At 32.2% G+C, this 20,504-nt stretch overlaps 1 protein-coding gene across 2 annotated transcripts in view; it reads left to right on the top strand.

The window, feature by feature from the left end:
• The window catches only part of LOC143072958 (fibronectin type III domain-containing protein 3B-like), a 52,434-nt gene extending 35,036 nt beyond the window's left edge, over positions 1–17,398 (top strand). For both annotated transcript variants that reach the window (XM_076248140.1, XM_076248139.1), the window contains exons 5-6: positions 699–895; positions 14,867–17,398. In XM_076248140.1, the coding sequence (XP_076104255.1) occupies positions 699–895; positions 14,867–16,180 (1,511 nt within the window). In that variant the 3' untranslated portion in view covers positions 16,181–17,398. The remainder of the gene's footprint in view (positions 1–698; positions 896–14,866) is intronic.
• The last annotated feature ends 3,106 nt before the right edge of the window (positions 17,399–20,504 follow it).

Genomic DNA, 20,504 nt, shown 5'->3' on the forward strand with positions numbered 1-20,504 from the left:
AAAACAGGAATAATATTCAAGCAAAGTAAGATATACAAACAAGTCAACATCACCAAAATAATCAATTGACCCCATAAGGAGTTATTGTCCACTAAATTATTTTTTTTAACAATTTTCCGTACATTTTTGTAATCTTTACAAAAGTCTTTACTCTGAAACAAACTAGGCAAATTTAACCATACTTTGCCATAATCATTATTAGGGTATCTAGGCTAAAAAAAAAAAAGGTGTCTGATGACCCTGTCTGCCAACCAACATGTCAGACATGGCTAAAAATGCAGTTTTTGGCTTATATCTCTGAAACTAAAGCAAAAGTATTACGGTGGCATTATTTCATGGACCAATTGTAAATAAACATATCAGGTGAGCTACACCAGTTCCTTTGAGCCTCTAGTTATAATTACGAATAACCGAATACACGTTAGTTGTCTTACTAGACAATAAGTTAAGAAAAAAAAACAGATTTAAGTATGAAACGTAAACAGAGGCTGTGAAATGAGTCTTTTTTTTCATACAATATTTTGAAAAAGTATCATTTATGTAGTATGCGTACATAGAATAAGCAATTTGGTGACCTGAATAAATATGTTGTACATAAATCAATAAGAAATGTACAACATATATGTAGCATACATAAATATGTTGGTAAATATGTTAAATGACGTACATCCATATGTTTTGTCATTTGCTCTAAACAGAAACCGGTATATCCTCAAAATCCTCAGCAATAGACTTCAATGAAAGGACAATAATGCTAGTTGGCTCTACTGGATCTGGAAAAAGCACATTAATAGATGGCATGATTAATTATATAACTGATGTATCATGGGAAGATGATTTTCGGTTTTCGCTGATTGACATGACACAAGATGAAAAGAAACATAGTGGCGATGAGGTATGATCAAACTACAGTTAAGAACATGCATACAGTTGCTAGTAGGCGTATAAGATAAATCACTTCATTTACGCATAGTTTTTTAATATTATCTTTAGAATTATGTTTGCGTCGGCTATCAAAAATTTATTTTGAACAAATGAAGACGATAGGTTTTTCTTTAAGTTTTGATTTGTTGCATCCTATCGAAACATCTTTTTCGATTAGTGATTTGTTTTTGGCTATTGCACTGTATTTTTGTCAACAATCAGTTTCAAAGGAGAAAGGATAAATATATAAGAGAATTTGTTGATATTTCAGTTTGTCGGATTCCGTATTTATTCTCATTCTAAAAAAAAGAAGAGTGACAGGGGAATAAAAATATGTTCACTCCTGACCTTGCAGTCATAAAACTTCCGAGCACGATTTATGTACTCAAACTCAGGAATCAACAAATCAAAATACTGGAGTACTGAGTAGAGTTTTATGACCAGAGCCGATCTTCTTCCGACCGACAGTAAAACCCTTATGGGCTATTGCAAGACTAAGTTTCTGTCCCTATCCTATATACCCTCATTTTCCCCGTGTCAGTTCAACTTTCTCCGACCTAGGCTACAATCAGGAAGGCCTCTTTTACAGGAACTACCTAATATGTAAATATTGTAAACTTGACTGTACTCACCCTGAACATGAATTGAAATATTTGCGACTGAAGTCTAAGCAATCAATTAATCAATCATGCCAAAAATATTGACTATAGTTTCATTGTTTGAGATTTTTTTTCTCGTTCTGCGAAGTTATATATTTCTTTACTATTAAAAGAGAGTAAGTTGGATCCTGCTACTGGCATTAACTTTTTTGGATGTGTGAGATTTATTGTTAGGCTGTTCAACACGTCATCCAGACGTATACATTCCTGTAATGCTACTGATATAGTCGATAAATCGTCTTTAAAGTTACTATAGTGTAGCACTATAGTTTTGATTATCTCATGTGGTAACCTCCCGAAAAAATAATGCTATGCCCCGATTGTTTGCTGCAATTTATCGTAAAATTCACATTCTACAAATTTTATCGAAGATTGCAGGTATATCGTGTAGCACTCTCATCTAGGCATTATCGATTTTAAAGTGGCTGCCCATTGATGTTTCGTAATTAATCAATAACTCACGACTGCCATTCGGTATATCGTGAAAAAGATTGTTAAAGAATACGTAACGATGGCCAAGCATTGCTATCGAATTTAATGTAATTTATTGTAATTCTTCTTCAAAAACTGTGAAAAATCTGCAGTATTTTCAAAACGCAGAACAAATCCGAAAAAAAATTATATTTGTCGAAATGATTCAACTTTCTCAATAACAATGTGCAATAAGATTTAGAAGATATGCAGTACTTTATGTCAAAAGTAAAAGACGCAATACAAGTCTATGGGATTCATTAAAATAAGATAACAAATTGTACCTATAATGATCGCATTCCAATATTTGATGATATATTTGAAACTAAATATTTGGTGTGTCAGATAGAATGGTCAAATAAATGTTATTTTCCCCTTGAAACTGTTCATTTTATTACACATTGGATTTTGTTGATTTTTCATAAAAATGTATCGCGAAAGATCGGACAACGTATTATCTTGATCTTGACGGAAGCAGTAAGACGTTTGCGCTTTTTACTTTATTGACATTTCTGCTTTTAAAAAGTAAAATCACAAAAATACTGAACTCCGAGGAAAATTCAATCGGAAAGTCCCTAATCACATGGCAAAATCAAATGACAAAAAACATCAAACGAATGGACAACAACTGTCATATTCCTGACTTGGTACACCTGACCAGAATTGAGAAGACGCTTTTTACCTTTAATAAAATGAATGGTACCAATTTTCTTGCACCAGATGCGTATTTCGACAATACATGTCTCTTCAGTGATGCTCGTGGCCATAATATTTGAAATCCAAAGCTTATATAAAAGATGAAGAGCTATAATCCAAAAGGTCCAAAGTATAGCCAAATCCGTGAAAGGAATCAGAGCTTTGCATGAGGGAGATACATTCCTTAATTTATAATAATTTCTAACATTTTGTAACAGCAAATTTTAATAACCCAAAAAATGCGTATGTTAATGCCAGTACCGAAGTACTGGCTACTGGGCTGGTGATACCCTCGGGGACTAATAGTCCACCAGCAGAGGCATCGACCCAGTGGTAGTAATAAAATTAACGGTACCAATTTTCTTGCACCAGATGCGCATTTCGACAATACATGTCTCTTCACTGATGCTCGTGGCCAAAATATTTGAAATCCAAAGCTTATATAAAAGATGAAGAGCTATAATCCAAAAGGTCCAAAAAGTATAGCCAAATCCGTGAAAGGAATCAGAGCTTTGCATGAGGGAGATACATTCCTTAATTTATAATAATTTCTAACATTTTGTTACAGCAAATTTTAATAACACAAAAAATCCGTATGTTCATGTCAGTACCGAAGTACTGGCTACTGGGCTGGTGATACCCTCGGGGACTAATAGTCCACCAGCAGAGTAGTTGTATACCCGAGGCCGGTTTCACGAAGCTATTCTTAGACCTGTCATAAGATATGTCTCAGGACATGTCTTATGATCCTCTTTTGACTATCATTGGACATATCTCAGACCTCGTCTCGAAGCTGTCTTAGGATGATCTTAGCAAAGATATCATAAATCTGTCGCAAGTTCTCTAAATTTTCAAATTAATATTGAAAAACATGGATTTACGGAAAAAATCATGTAAATGTTGTATGTCTTTCTCATAAATTTTTAAAGGTATTCTAAACGTATTGATTAAGGTTCCACTAAAGTCAAAGTATAAGACACTTCATAAACATCTAATCTTTACCTATTTTTACCTTAAAACGAATAAAGTCACAAACTATGGGAACATAATTATGTTCATTCGAACATCCTTAACATGTACACAATGTGGAAATTGTAAATACACAAATTACACACAAATTATTATGTTGTGGCCAAACCGGTTTTTGGGGTGAACACTAAATTTTCCAAAAATTCTGGAGGCCTGCGAGACGACTTGATTTGTTTAAAATTGGCATGGACGAATACTGTTACATCTAATGCAGTACAGCTAATGTTGATTAGTCACGTACATATGTTTCTATTAAATATTTGTTCAATTTCTGTATTGTCTTTCGTTATTCGTTCATCTAGATACATGACATTAACTGAAACTCGTTAATCAATACATATTCTGAAAAACATAACAATTTCAAGTTTATTTACAATATTCACAGTGTGTATATGTTGAGTATGTTCAAATGAGCATATGTTCCCATAGTTTAGGACTTTATTCATTATAGGTTGAAAAATACAGGCAAATTTTAGATGTTTATGAAGTCTCCTATATTTTGACATTAGTGGAACCTTAATATAATAAGATAATTTGCAAAATTATTATAAAATATAAGTGTACTTTATATATATGATCTTTAAATAATACACCAATAAACATATGAAACTTTAAATATAAAAATTAAGAAAAAGAATAAAATGTTGAGATTAGTTTTCGTACAAGTGAGCTGAAATCAATGTGTCACTGTATCGGTTAGACTAAAGTTAAAGGATAAAATCGGGCATTCTTGATATCAATGCATCGAACGTTCCTAGTTGACAAATCCTGATAGAAACCAACCTACAAAGATTAAGTTATAAGCAAGAAAAGGAAAACAGATAATTAGAAAATAATAAGAAAATTTACAAAATTAATACACAAAATGTGTGTTATTGATATAAATAAACTTATGACTTCCCTAAAACCATCATAAGACACCTCTCGTGTAGTCCTAACGGTATGACCAACTTAAAAAGATGTTCTTATGACCTCTTTGAGAAACACACTTAAGACTAAGATATGTCGTAAGACCATCCTATGGCATTTCTTAGTCCTAAGACAGCTTTGTGTAACTGGCCCTTGTAATCTAAAGACAAAAATTACCAAAGATATGGAAAGATGATTATATTTTCTCAACACAAACGAAAAAATCAGATAAACAAAATTCGAGTAAACCAAACATATTATATAAAATATAGTATACATTTTTGGGTAAACGATTGAGAAAATTAAAAAGAAATGTATGGTTTGAACATTAAAATTTTGACCGAAATTCTTTAATTAATTTGCTTATCGGTGGATTAAAATTGGAAACTGTATTCCTCTTGAGGTTATTCTGTTGCATGAATAGCCAGAGTATGTTTATGTATGTTCTCCATAACTAGTAATTGAAGATTTATGAGAATTCGTATTCCTTTAAACTATAAATTACACGAAGGCAGCCTACGGCTAAAATACAAGTGTTCAAGTGTATACAATACCATAAAGTATATATTTAATCCTCATCCGTTCTTGTAAATGCAAAAATGAAACGCAATAAAAGTAAAATTGTGTAGACGAGAAAATAGTTATCAAAGGTATCGGGCTTATAATTTGAAACGCCAGACTCGCGTGTCGTCTACAAAAGACTCATCAGTGACGCTCAGATGAAAATAGTTAGAAAGCCAATCAATTATAAAGTTGAAGAGCATTGAGTAACACATATCATTAGAAAATTTGACCAAATGAATGAAATAAACTTTTAAAAAGTTAGGTCACATCTTTCTGGTGGCGAAAACCGCGCATATCGAGTTATGTCGACTAAAAAGAATAAGTACATTATTAATAATTATGATGTCAATTTCATGCAAATATAGGATTATAACTAGAATTAAACAATCTTAAAAGGTTGCATTTCTGTAAATATTGACAATGCAATATCCCATAGGAAATCCTGTTCCACTTTTACTATGAAGTTTTGAAAAAAATCTTATCCTAGAATTGAAAGTTCATATGAACTACAATTTTTTCAAAATATAGGGCTGTGCGGCATATTTTCAACGTTTATATGCCCTGAACTTTTCAGAGTTTAAACTAACACGAATTTTCTTAACTACCCCTACCTCGAATGAAGGGTTAACACAGATTTCAATGTAAACAATATGCACATTTATATTTACTGGTAACATTCCCAAGTTATGTCTCTATGAGATGGAACACAGAGAGCATGACTTGGAACCAGTATGCAAACAAAATTAATTTTCTATGAATATTCAAGATCTCTCCAAAAGAGGCGTGGTTTGAGAAACAGCTGTATTTACAAAGTGCAACCTATACAAACATTTATTCAAATAGAAAACTCTCTAAAATCAGTTTTTCTCACATTAATACTCATTTATCAGAATTAAAGCCTTAAAGAAATCACTGTGTATACTCTTAAGTTTTATTTACTGAACATTTTATACCCCCTCCCCTGTTTCAATTTTTTAGAAGAATTTGAAAACAAGACTTTAATTATTGCCAGCTTACTCTATTTGCATATTTTCTGATATAAAATGCCTAGAACCTGTTTAAAACTGTCTTGATAACATACTGAAAGCATATCAGAATACTATAAATGTAATGTTTAGCAGTCAATCATTACAACATTCAAGATTATATAAAGTATCCAATACTGTCTCTGTCTCCATTCGACATCTTACTGTAAAATTGTCAAACAAAGCCATATTTGCAATAGTTGGATGTATGCAGATGTCAGTCTGAGATATAAATTCACCTAAAATGTTATAGAGATGACTGCCAACATCTGATTTTTGCATAACTTCCAAGCATGTATTATTGTTTTCTATATCAAGAACTTAAAAATCATAAAATCATAGCATTTACAAGTTAAATTTTTTTTTTATGACCCATGGGGTAGGCAATTTTCTATGTTTTTTGCCCCTGGGCCTCAAATTTCCTAAATTATTCTGCTGTTTCTAGCAATTTGTAATACTTAGTACATATTCAGGATGGAACACACTATTTTAAGTTTTGTTGAGATATTTTTGTATTTCTAGCTTGTATTTTTAATGCCATGGTGACAAAAAAGCAGATTTAGGTGTTACGGCTTACTTTTTGGTTATTGACAGCACACACACCCTAAAAATAATATTCAGGAAAGATCGATGAGTTTCAATGACAGCAAAGAGTAAATATAAGCACTTCTTAACAATTTAACTTACAAATATGCAAACATTATGAATTAATTTTGTATTAAGGACTTTAAGTAAACTTTGCATACTGTAAACTGTGCATTTATGCTGAGTCATCATATCTAAGGCCCAAGATTCTATCAATCTTCATGAAATATTTATAAAACTTCATATTTGAGTTAATTTCTTTAAAATCTGTGAGATAAAATAAATTTGGTTAAATTCTGAATGTTCTCTTTTTTCACCCTATATAGGTTGCATTTCTGTAAATATTGACAATGCAATTTCCCATAGGAACTCCTTTTACGACTAAAACTGTGCCACTTTTACTATGAAGTTTTGAGAAAAATCTTATCCTAGAATTGAAAGTTCATATGCACTACAATTTTTTCAAAATATAGGGCTGTGCGGCATATTTTCAACGTGTATATGCCCTGAACTTTTCAGAGTTTAAACTGACACTAACTTTCTTCACTACCCCTACCTCGAATGAAGGGTTAACACAGATTTCAATGTAAACAATATGTACATGTATATTCACTGGTAACATTCCCAAGTTATGTGTCTATGAGATGGAACACAAAGAGCATAACTGGGAATATTCCAATCTAATTAAAAACCGATCTCTCATCGCTCCTGTTTCTGATATGTCGCGTGGGAGATCTAACGAAACCGGCTTTGAGGTCACATGTGAGTGAACTAAAAGTTATGAATTTATAAAGATATGCAAATGAGTTGACGACCTATTGATAAGCCAATCAAAAAAGTTTATGAATTATTTTGACTGACGATTTCGTCGTAAATAAAATGAGTTACATCACTTTGCCTTACGTTAAACTTCCAAGATCGTGGAAGACTCAATTTCATTGGTCGAAAAAGACACACCTACGAGGTCACTCACATGTGACCTCAAAGCGGGTTTCGTTAGATCTCCCACGCGACATATCAGAAACAGTAGCGATGAGAGATCGGTTTTTAATTAGATTGGGAATATTCTAGATCTCCCCAAAAGAGGCGTGGTTTGAGAAACAGCTGTATTTATAAAGTGCAACCTAAACACGATTAGTGATTTCTTATGTATATAGATTAAAACAGATTTTATAATTTTTATACTTAAATTAAATTCTGGAATTCAAAGGCTGATTCTTGACAGTTCAGCGAACAACATAACATGAAATGCACGATGCTATTGATCGAAATTTTAATATGACGTTCTTTTTTCGCTTTGTAAACAAACCCATGCTCTAAATCCAATAAAATGTGTTTGCACATTATCAAATTATCATGCACTTAATATATTTCCTTAAGCCTCGGTCCCACCTTACCGGATAGCTCGAACGGACGCCTAACGGATGAAAATAAAAGTTGTCCGTTGACAAAATTGTTATGCGTTGGGAGTCCGTTGATGTACTGACCGAATAAAACGGACGTGTAACGAATGCATAACGGACACACACCGGATATGCAACGTACGAGAAACGGAAACGTAACGGACAGAACGGATGTCGAACGTACATCCAACGGACGAGTACCGCATAAAACGGACACCTAACGGAAGAGTACCGGCTAAAACGGATAAACAAGATATACGGAAAATTAAAAGAGACAATAATAATACATGTAAATCGCATAAATATTCAAAATGTTTCTGTGTAATTGGTTTTGGTTTATTCTTCAAAATGCCGCCAAAGGGCAGTGTCTGGTCTGAATAAGAGCTGCTTGATTGTGAAGACGTGCCTTTACTCTAAGATCGATTATGAATAATAAGAATTCATGAACCTTAAGAAATCTGACATACCAATAATTGGCATTTCTGACGCGAAATTTTTCAATTGGCATTTATCCGTTTCAGATCCGTTTAGCATCCGTTTTATCCGTTTAACGTCCGGTAGAAGTCTGTTGGTGAATTTATCTTCCATACCCCCAACGGATGTATAACGGACATGTAACGGATACAAAACGGAAACGAAACTGACATTTTATCCGTTGGACGTCCGTTCAAAGTTTTGAACATGCTCAAAATTTTCCACCGGACAGAACGGACGACGACGGACAAAACGTACGCTTAACGGACATGCAATGGATATGGACGAACGTCTAACGGATAATAACAGACGTCTAACGAACATGAACGGATTGAAAAAAGTTATCCGTTAGGTGTCCGTTCGAGCTATCCGGTAAGGTGTGACCGAGGCTTAAACTTTAAAACACTTTCAAACTCTTAAATGGTGCACATGATGTTACTTATTCATTGATTATGACTGTCATGTGTTGCATTCTGAAATTGACATATTTGACCTAGATACGACAACCGTTCATGCTGGCTGTTCAAACTCCTCCCTCTGAAAAATCACAGTGCCGGCCGTTTGCTTCTTTACAAACAAAAAAGGGAGGGTCATGGAAGAGCCTACACAAACGCTTTTACACTTATAATTATCGGACATAGGAAGTACCTTAATTGTCCTATTCAGAATCGAAATAATTGATGCAAGCTATACTTTATGTAGTTTTAACACGGGTAGGCATTATATTCGTGTTCTTTTAGCCCTCACTATCGCTCGGGCAAAAATAATCACGAATATATATAATGCCTACCCATTTTAAACTACAATAAAGTATAGCTTGCATCAATTATTTCTTAAACAAAGGTGAGAGAATCAAATTGTACAATCAGCCGCTGTACGGTAGAGTTTCTATCAATCATTTAACTATAATATCAGACTTTTGAGTGGAAAACAAAAAATCAAGGGAATTTTAGAATTTCCCATAGGAGGGAAATATCTACTAATTTTATCATGGGAAATTGTAGTTCCGATGGGAATTTTTTAATTTTCCATGGGAAATGTACTTTTAATCAGCTGTGGTGACAACAGTGACAACGTTGACATGTAAGGACACATGGGGAAATTTATTTTTTTTAATTATCTTTCACTATGGCAAAACATATTTTTGATATCTTGTAAAATAGCAAAGTCAGATTTGCCGATTCTGGAATGGCAAATTTGTCCCGCTCAGGGTTCAAGGCTGAAACACATTCTGTATATATAATGACTCTTAATATCAGCATGAAATATTAAATCGGCAATATTCTGTTCTTCCCTCACCGGGGTTCGAACTCATGCTATTGGGATATCACCAATACAACACCGCCTTCAATGTGTCCAGTTGTTTTAACCACTCAGCCACCGAGTCTGATCTTAAAATTTAGTTTTCGGTGGCCTAGTATTCCCTTTCCTCGTTAGTATAATCTAGAGTTGTAACACAGTACATGATATATTAGACATGAAGATTGCAGATTAACTAAATTTTTGTCATAAAGGATCGTGGGATATATATAAACACTTCAAAAAGCAAAAAAATAAAAACAGAAGATGATCTACAAATAAGTCTAATATTGTTACTCGTCGATTCACTCCTTATAGGAGTTATCTCCCACACATGACGATTTGTCTGTTTTTCTCTATTATTTTATAACTATAAAATTTAAGATACTTAAGATAACGAAAATGATTAGCTAGACAATCTGCTGTTGCGTGATGTTTAATCACTTATTATTAATATTATTATTAGGTCTTTCCACTTTTCTGAGGAAATACCTATTGTATTTGTTCTGATTATTTATTTTTCAATTTTTCCCCCGTCTAATTTTGTTCTTGCGATAAACATTTGTTTCGCCATATGTCGCTTATTTTTTTCTTAATTTGTATCATACAGTTTATGCGCTTTTAAATTTCACCCTGCTAAGACGAACAATTTTCTTTGTAAGAGTTCACTGTTTAGCCTACGTGTGCATCTCCTTCGTAACAAAAAAATATATATACAAAATTCTTTTCCTAAATTGTTCGTTCCTTCCTCAGAAATTTTTGGCTTATTTGGATCGAAGCGATTTGATGAAATTTTATAGGAGTTATCTACCTTGACCAAATAAATTTGTTGGTATGTTTTTTTAACTTATAAACCGTTAACCTTATAACCATGGAATCTCTTTATTTGAGGCCCCTATGTCCTAACCTAGAAAATTAGGTCAAGGTCAAAAGTCAAAGTCAAGTTCTCAATTTTGATTTTTCCTTGATTTTGCATGTTCTCCAACACTTTTAAAGTTATGTATAAAAGAACAAGTGCAAAATGTTTGCTTTATTGTAATAAGGATATTTTACATTTGGCCTGAAACAATCTAATGGCATCTTATAGGAGTTATAGTGCCCCTGAAATATCTAATTATAAAGTTAATTGATTATTTCTTCAACCTGGTTCATGATAAAGCCATATGACCTTTGACAAATGATTGGGTGACATATGACCTTAAAAAAACAAAACCAGACGGGACCTTAAGAAAACTGCAAGTAGCCATATTTGCACTTTTTCATGGAAAAGTACTCAGAATCCATATATTTTGTTAATTTTAATACACTAACTTTCCACTAAAGACTGGGAGTGACTTTTGATTAACTGGAAGTGGTCAATTATCTCCTGGTTTACAAGCAAAAGTATATAGAAACTATATATTTTTGGAATCAGTGTGAGAGAAGCTATCATATGAGACCGGAAATGACATTTACTTCACCGGAAGTAGCACATTATCTCCCTTATTTCACACAAAAGTATATAGAAACCACTTATATATGCAAGAAAATGATGAGTGGATGCCAATTTCAACTTTCAGTAAACAGGAACTAGCTAATTGATGTGAAAAGACACTTAATTGTGCACTGACCAATGTTTTTTTTTTAATTATTATTATTATCATTACTATTAATTTATCAGCTTATTTAAGGTAGCACAATACAAAGATTTTTTTACTTCCAATCACTAACCTTTGAAATGCTGTAACTTTCTTATGAATGCATAGAAAATAATAAAAGAGGTATATATAGATAGATAAAAGATTAATCTTTTAAATGAATCCAATATTTTTATTATGCAATCATTATGTAATCAATTATTATGTAATTAATGGCAAAATCTGGGTAAGTTCACTTGAATGAATTTAGCTCTATCATCTCTTTAACTATACAGAAAAATTTAACGAAATCTTAATCAACACATCATGGGCTTCACAAGGGTGTCTCAGATGGTCTCTATTGTATTCCATTCTCTCATAAATCTCTAATTAGTGTAAACATCCTAACCACATAAAAGAAGATAATGTTTAATTAGGTGTAAAATTTGTTCTATACATTCTATCTGAAATCTGAGACACTCTTTTGTAGATAATGGCCATAGGAACAACATATAATAAAATCAACCCTCTAGGGATACCTATGCAGAAGCTAATTTCATTTGAAAGTGGAAATTTGGTGAAAAATATTTTAGATACAGTTAACATTATAATTGGTTACATAATTGTTGCATAATGCTAACATTGCATTTATTTGAAAGAGTGATCTGTTAGCTATCCAAAACTACCACTTTTATAAATTTTCAAGCATTATTAAGAAATTTACAACATTTTAAAACTTGGGAGTTGGAGTTATAAAATCTTTGTATTGTGCTACCTTATTAGGAGTAACACGGTGGATATAACTTGAGCAGAATCTTCTTAGGTAGCAATACACAGTTAGCAAATGAAGCTGCAATTTGGTCTCTAAGTTCAAGAACATGTGCATGCATTTTGAAACGGATATAGCCAATGCTACAAGAATACCCAAACATGTATACATATTTAGAATCCTATATCTCAGCAGATTTCACATCTGTAAAAGAACACTTAAAGCAAAATTGCACAAGTTCAGTATCCATGGAAACATTTGGTGTTTATTTTTCTATATTTTACTTCAAAAATTGCTGTTGGACACCCCCGTACTGGCTTAAAATTATTCATTTTATAAAATTTCAATGAATATCAGACATACATGGTTTCAACACTGAATGATAGCCGCCTAAAAAAAACACCAAAAAATGGGGATCTTTCTGTTCCTGTTTTCCGCAAATTACATTTCAAAAAATCGAGGCAAATTTACACCATTGAAAAACAGTCAACAAATGCTGATATAGTTTAAGAGTCATTGGTAGACTGGATATAAATTTAGACCTGAAATTTACAATTCTACTGAGAAAACCAGGGTTCAATCTCTTCTCTAATATCATACCTAGCAATTTAAAACCACTCTCCAAGCATCAAATTTATTTTTTCTTCAATTTCAGGTACTTGTCTTTCCCTTTATTTAAAAAATTCACCGGGGCAAAATGCAAAACAAACACTTCTATATGTGTATTGCTACCTTAAGGATAAAATATAATACACGTTTCCGTTCAATCCCTATATTTCTACAAAGTTTACCAAATTTCAAGCATGTTGGCCTAAATATTTCCAAGATCGGTAGAAATAACTAAAGATACCAAAGATACAGTTGCACAAAGGTATAATGGTATTTAAGAAAATCATTAAAATTTTCTATGAAAAAGTGTCAAATTTTTGTTTAGTGGCGACAAGTATGAAATATGAAATAAAAGTCACTTGATAAAAGAAACACCCGTTTGAGGTGCCTGGTAACCATGCTTTATATATGAACACAATTTTGTAAACATTTTTTTGCTGAAAAATATGTTGCTATGGGCAACAAAACAAAAGAATAAAAAAAATCTCCAAACATTCTTCATGATTTTATTATTAATCAACTAAAAAGTATTCTAAGAATACATTTTCCTTCTTTTTGAGTGTTAATTTTATTTTTTGGTCCATTCTAAATTGAAGATTTACATCATTTTCATCCCATAGTGTACGCTGACTGGAATACATTACACTTTAAAGATTCATGATCAAAGGGCAGATAAGTCTTAAATTTCAAGGATTTTTACAGTTATAAATTTGCATTTGAATTACTGTTAAACTGAAATTCAATATCTTTTAAGGTGTGTTTTGACTTTAGACTATATTTAAATATCTGCACTTTTAATTATGATGACGTCATCAAGGTAATCATGACGTCATTACGTCATAAATACCAGTTAGCAACATCAAAGTATAAAGTAACTAACTATCAACTTAGTGAAATGGTTAATTCAGAAATAATTCATGGCAGCCGTAGATTTGTTTTCATTTAACCATGGGTTGGGCATTTATATTCGATTATTTTACCCTGAGCGTTAGTTGCCATGACTTATTTCGATTCCAATATGACAAATTCTGTAATTTTGTTAAGCGTGAAAGCCCTATATACATACGATACTGTTTTGGCTGTTCCGTTTTACCCAATTTTGATAATACTAGTAATATCATATATTTCAATGATTATTTTTTTTAATCGCATTTTTTCACTTATATATTTTCTTCCAATATAATTTTATTCGTTCTGAGACGTACAAGAAGCTTTAAAACTCCCGGTATTCACATTTTATTTTTTGTTTACGGAACCATACTTGTGACATCACATTGTTTCGTTGCCATGCCAAGACAATAACATCATTTCGCGGAATTTTAGTTTTATGAAAATTTTACCATGAAAAATAAATTGAAATGTACTGATTTGTTTATTTTGCTGTAGAATAGAGATAAATATATTGTATCTGAATCTTAGCCAACGTAAACTGGGGGTTTTGATGTCGAAAATTGAGAATATCTGGCAGTGCAAATAAGTTTGTTGTAACGCGGAACAGTCGTTTTTGTGTATTACTGCGTTCGCGCTAAAGGTAGATATATTGTGATTATACTGGTTGACGATAATAGGCCGTCATATTAGAATACAGTTTACATTATATCTGAAAGAAATTCTGGAATATTATTGTCAATAAATTTAAATACATAGTTCACATACTTTCTTTTCTTTGTTACTAACTGAATGGATTGCATTAAAAATTGTATTGCTTTCACCTTCACACCATGCAGGCTCTAGATTTACGCCCTTAGCATTATTAACAATTGAAATTGAAATCGAATACTATAACTCTTTTCTTTTTTTAATCAAAACTTGACATTACTTTTCTCTTTTGTAGACGGTATCACAAACAGACTGGATTACAACTTATAAGATACCGTGCTTGCCTTGTGGTAATTTAGATTACACGTTAAATATTATCGATACTCCTGGATTTGGGGACACACGAGGAATAGAAAGAGATAAAACAATTATTTCTCAGGTCAATGAGCTTTTACACTTCAAAAATGAAAACGGGATCCAAACTATTGACGGCGTTTGCTTTGTTGCACAGTCTAATATTTATAGATTAACACCTACTCAAAAATATATTTTCGACTCTATCTTATCTATGCTTGGTAAAGACATTGCAAGCAACATTTTTCTGTTGAGTACGTTTGCTGATGGCAAAACTCCTCCTGTACTTGATGCATTAAAGAAAGCAAACGTTCATCTGAATTCTAGTTTTAAATTTAATAATTCTGCGTTATTTGAACCCAACACAGAGCAATCAAAAGACAAATTAGCTAGAATATTCTGGAAAATGGGGGAAGAAAGCTTTAAAAGATTATTTGATCATTTACAAACAGTCGACAAAAAGAGTTTACAACTGTCAGCTGATGTTCTTCGTACACGAAATGTCCTGGAAGTAACAATAGAAGGACTGCAACGGCAGGTGACAGACGGTATGAATCAGCTTAATACCATTAGACAAGAAGGGGAGATATTAAAACGGTATCAGACTGACATTGAAGCGAACAAGAATTTTGATTACGAGGTTGAGGAAGTAGTTATGACAGAGATTTCTCTTGACCAAGGCCAATACGTGACCAATTGCTTAAAATGCAATTTCACTTGCCATTTCCCATGCGATATTGCGGATGACGAAGGAAAGAAAAATTGTATAGCAATGGCAGGAACAGAAAACTGTGAAATTTGTTCCCAAAAATGCCACTGGTCAAAACATAGAAATGCTCAGTTTAAAATAGAAGCAGTGAATAAGAAAGTACAAAAAACTTACAAGAATCTGAAAGAAAAATACGAAGTTGCTCAGAAAGAAGCAAAATGTCAGACAGCTGTTTTACACAAAGCTAAAAGTCAATTCATAGTCTTGAAAAAAGAAGTAGAAGATAAACTAAAGAAAGTAAAAAAGTGCATAAATGATCTCGATAAAACCGCACTCAAACCAAACCCATTGAGTGATATAGAATACATTGACTTACTTATTCACTCAGAAGAATCAGAGTTGAAATATGGTTGGCAGAGTAGAGTTGAGATGTTGCGATTATTCCGGCGTAAAGCGGAGGTTATTTCACAAGCACAATCGGGCAATTTTTCGACGTTTGGAAATTACGATTTGGATGAAAGTTTGAAAGATTTTGCCGTTACATAGACCAAAAACCTACATTCCAGTTACTTTAGTCAAGGACGTATACTGTTAGTTGTAAATTCTTCATTTAATGTTGTATTGTTTTCAAAATCAAATATACACCGTACTTTAAATGATGTTGTACACTTTTGACACATTTACTTCCACAGGTCATAGCGGTGTCATGTTCCCGCAGAACCATCTTGCGCTTTTGACTGATAACCGAACGTATACCCTATACGCTCGCTCATATCTATTATTCTAGTATGAAGGCATAAATGAATACAATATATAGTGTTGTCGATAGCCCTGATTCACGTTTTTGGTCTTTTGGAAAATGTTGTTTTTGCTGTATTTAGACCTCTCTAGCTAGAAATTTGTTTTGCACGCACACGTATAAACGTTGCGGTTTTTATCCAACGCAATCATACGTTTGAACGTTGTTTTCAATTATTACTTGTTTATATTTTTTCGTTTATGATTGTATTATATTTTCGGGTTTATATGATCCGTTCATCCTATTTCGACTCAAAATTCAAGAGACTATCCTAAATTGAGGTCAATTATATGGCCTTCCAAATACCGTTTCGATTCTTAACATCACTGAAGACATTATTTGTCGAAATCTGGATATGGTGTTCTAATTTTTGCACCTTTTGTTTGCGGTATACCTTTTTTTTATCGTTTTCTGTTAGTAATGAAATAAATAATGAAGATCCATTTTGTTACATATTGTAATCCTTTTAATCGTCGATCGCCAATGGCAGTCAACAGGGTTTTAGAAATCCGTTGTTCGATCTGATAGTTAAATGCGTTCTTATAAAATATCATTTTTTTCATTTTTTGGGGGCTGTTTTTGGAAAATATGGTTTCTGCTGTATTTTAACCACTTTACCAAGAAATTTGTCATCATTGCACAGGTATAAAAATTGCGATTTTTATCCAACGCCTTAAAAGTTTTTAAAATAATTTTTAATTTAGATTTTTTTATATTTTTTCGTTTTGGTTTTTATATATTTGCCTTTGGGTTTATATGATCCGTTCATCCTACGGTACTTCGACTCTTCTAAATACAAGAGTCTATCCTAAATTGAGGTAAATTATATGGCCTTCGACATACCGTTTCGATTCCTAACATCACTGAAAAGACATTAATTGTCGAAATCTGGCTATGGTATTCTAATTTTTGCACCTTTTGTTTGCGGTATACCATCTTTTCCGGAAGTTTATCGTTTTCTGTTAATAATAAAATATATAATGAAGATCCATTTTGTTACATTTTGTGATCCTTTTATTTGTCAATCGCCAATGGAAATAAGAAATCCGTTGTTCGATCTGCTAGTCAAATGCGTTTTGTTAAAGTATATTTTTTAATTTTTTCCGGACTTTTCAAAATGTTGTTTTTGCTATATTATGACCCCTTTTACGAACTCCCACTTTGTATATATTTGGCAAATGCATGTACAGTTCCAGAGAAATTCAGAAAAGATGTAAAAAGTAAATGTTATAGATACATCTGGGATATTAAACCAGACAAGGTTAAAGGAAATACCATGATAAATCCATACGAAGAAAGGGGGTACACATGATCGACATAAAATAAAAGTTATTTTATGTCTCTGATAGCACATTGGGTAGGTAAACTCATTAGAAATGATATTTCAAACTGGAGGTTGGTTGCATTCAAATATCTCAGTGTGGTTGGTATTAATTGTTTTATATTTTTTAGATAAACTTTGAAAAGATGAAAATTCGAGAATAAATCAAACACATCCCAGAATTTTATAGAGAAGTATTTCAATTTTGGGTAGTATCAGACGGTGAACAAACGAAAAAAACTACCAACTTCAAAGAAATAAGAAAACAGGTAATTTTGGGGAACAAACTGATTGTCTTTGACATTATTTTTGAAAATTGGATTAAGAGTAACTTGATATTTATCAATGATATTGTAGATGACACTGGTAATATATCTCAACATTTAATTCTGCAAAAATTAGACCGCAAGAATAATTGGATTGCAGAAATAAATATTTAAAAAAAGCCATCCCGAAAGACTGCCTTCAGATGTTAAAGTTTGAAAGTTTTATTAACAGTATTGTGCATATTCCTAGTCAGAAACTGATCTGGAAAGGTAATTACATTGAGGCTTCAATCTATTCAACAAATATATTATAAAAGTCAATTTCTAAAGATAAAACTCAACCATTAATTGGTGTTAGCAAATGAACGAGTATTTTACAAATTAATGAGAACCTTAGTTTTAACCAACTATATGTTTTCATGTTTCATTATTTAGAAGATAATAAGTTAAAAATATATAGATAGAAACTTTTACAATTCCGATTACCAACAAAACACTTATTGTTTAAATGGAAACCGAAGAATGACAGTCTATGAAATGTATGGAAATGACACCAGAAGTCACCTTTAATAAACATGAAGTTGCAAAATATGTCACTTATCTGAGAGAAAAAAGTATATAGAAACATATATTTTAATCTTCGATCACAATCTTTGCAATTTTGCAGCAACATAAAGACTTTTGATTTTTCGACCCTTTACACTACTATTCCCCATGCTCAGTTGAAAGATCGACGCCACAATCTCATTGAACAGTAAATTTTACGGACACCATCACGAATTGGTTGATCCATACGATGTATCTTTGTCCAAACTAACTATGGACATTTTTACCACGTGTTAGATTGTGGTTTGTCATTACGTCGTCTGATCTTTTTATTACCGAACGTGACTTATTCCCGAATGTGACAGTTTTGCTGAGTGTGAATTTTTTTGCTGTAAGACGTGGCACGGTACTTTTCCATCCCAAATTAATTTGTTGTGTTTTGATGTTGTGTTTGTTGTTGTCATCGGATTTTGTCCAAATCTCTTAACGTTTGTAGTTGTAAATCGTATTTTTTTCTGTTGTATTATTGTGTTGTTGTTGGGCATAACTACTATAGATTTAATTTTGGATCAACGAAATTTACACTATATATTTGGTTTGCAGTTTGATCAAAAGAAACACCCACAAAGCTAGATAATACAATTAATTATCTAATTACTACTACAATTAAATATTAATTAGTATTATAATTTTCACTGTAATTAATATAAGTTCGATAAGTCATACAAATCTAATCTTGAATTTCATCCAAATTCTTTCTTAACTTTCGGAACACGTTTTAGAAATTTAAATGTGAAGTCACTTTGGGCGTTGCATTTACTATGGCTAACAGGGCTGTGATTTTGTAATGTATTCGTTTTTATTCTATAGCTAGTCACCACTTCAGTTTAATCATGTATATATATTATATAGTCATTCTTTAAAATTTACTGTTTGCAAAATATGTATTATTCTTGATAATAATGATGTTTTTGTCCCAGGCGAATAACCCTGGCCTCACAACTTTTTGGAACTCTTGGTCCTCGGCGATCTTCAACTTTGTAGTTGTTATGGCTTTCAAACTTTTTACATCTGAGCATAGTTTTGTGTGAACGTAGCGCACGTCTGGCGTATAAAAATATTTTTTAACCTGTTACCTTTTGATGGCTATTATTCGTTTGTTTCTCTGTCCTATATTTTCTTCCATTTATCTGTTTATTTTTTGTAACCCTGTCGTGTAATGTTGTCATTTTAATGTTATGATTAACACTGTCATTAAAGCGGGAGGTTTGGCATGCCACAAAACCAGGTTCAACCCACCATTTTTTCATAAAATTCCCTGTACAAATTCAGGAAAATGAATTCAGGAATATTCAGACAAAACAAACTACTAAACTAATATATCTAAACGAAAACAAAATTAAAAACTTCTTATAAAACCATATTGAATTACACATGCTTTTCAACAATATAAAAATAAGTAAAGTTACAAAAAACCACCTAGATTTCTAACGAAAAGTAATTGTCCTGACTCATTGAAATGTACAACATCACTCAAATCGGATGATGAAATATTTGATTGATCTATATACAAATGTTTACCCTTCTTTCAAAATATTATTCAATTTATTAATTCTCAAATTAATAACTTCATTTTTTGTATACACTCAACCAGAAAAAATAAATGCAAACTGTTTAACCTTCTGCAGCTCGGGTATGAGTTGAAAAATGTTATTTAAATCTCTTACCGCATTTGCAAGTTGGACTGTTTCCGGTTTTGCAGATTTGTTTACATCATTCGTTCCACAATGGAAAATCACTATAAAACTTCTTGAATGTTTTAAAAATTCTACTAAAGAAAAGTAACAATCTAACAATTTTCCTCCACTTATGGAAATAACATTAACATTTTTATATGTATTGCTCAAAAATTTAATCATCGAATCACCTATAATTAAA

The sequence above is a fragment of the Mytilus galloprovincialis genome, chromosome 4 (assembly GCF_965363235.1).
Source record: "Mytilus galloprovincialis chromosome 4, xbMytGall1.hap1.1, whole genome shotgun sequence".
NCBI lineage: Eukaryota > Metazoa > Mollusca > Bivalvia > Mytilida > Mytilidae > Mytilus > Mytilus galloprovincialis.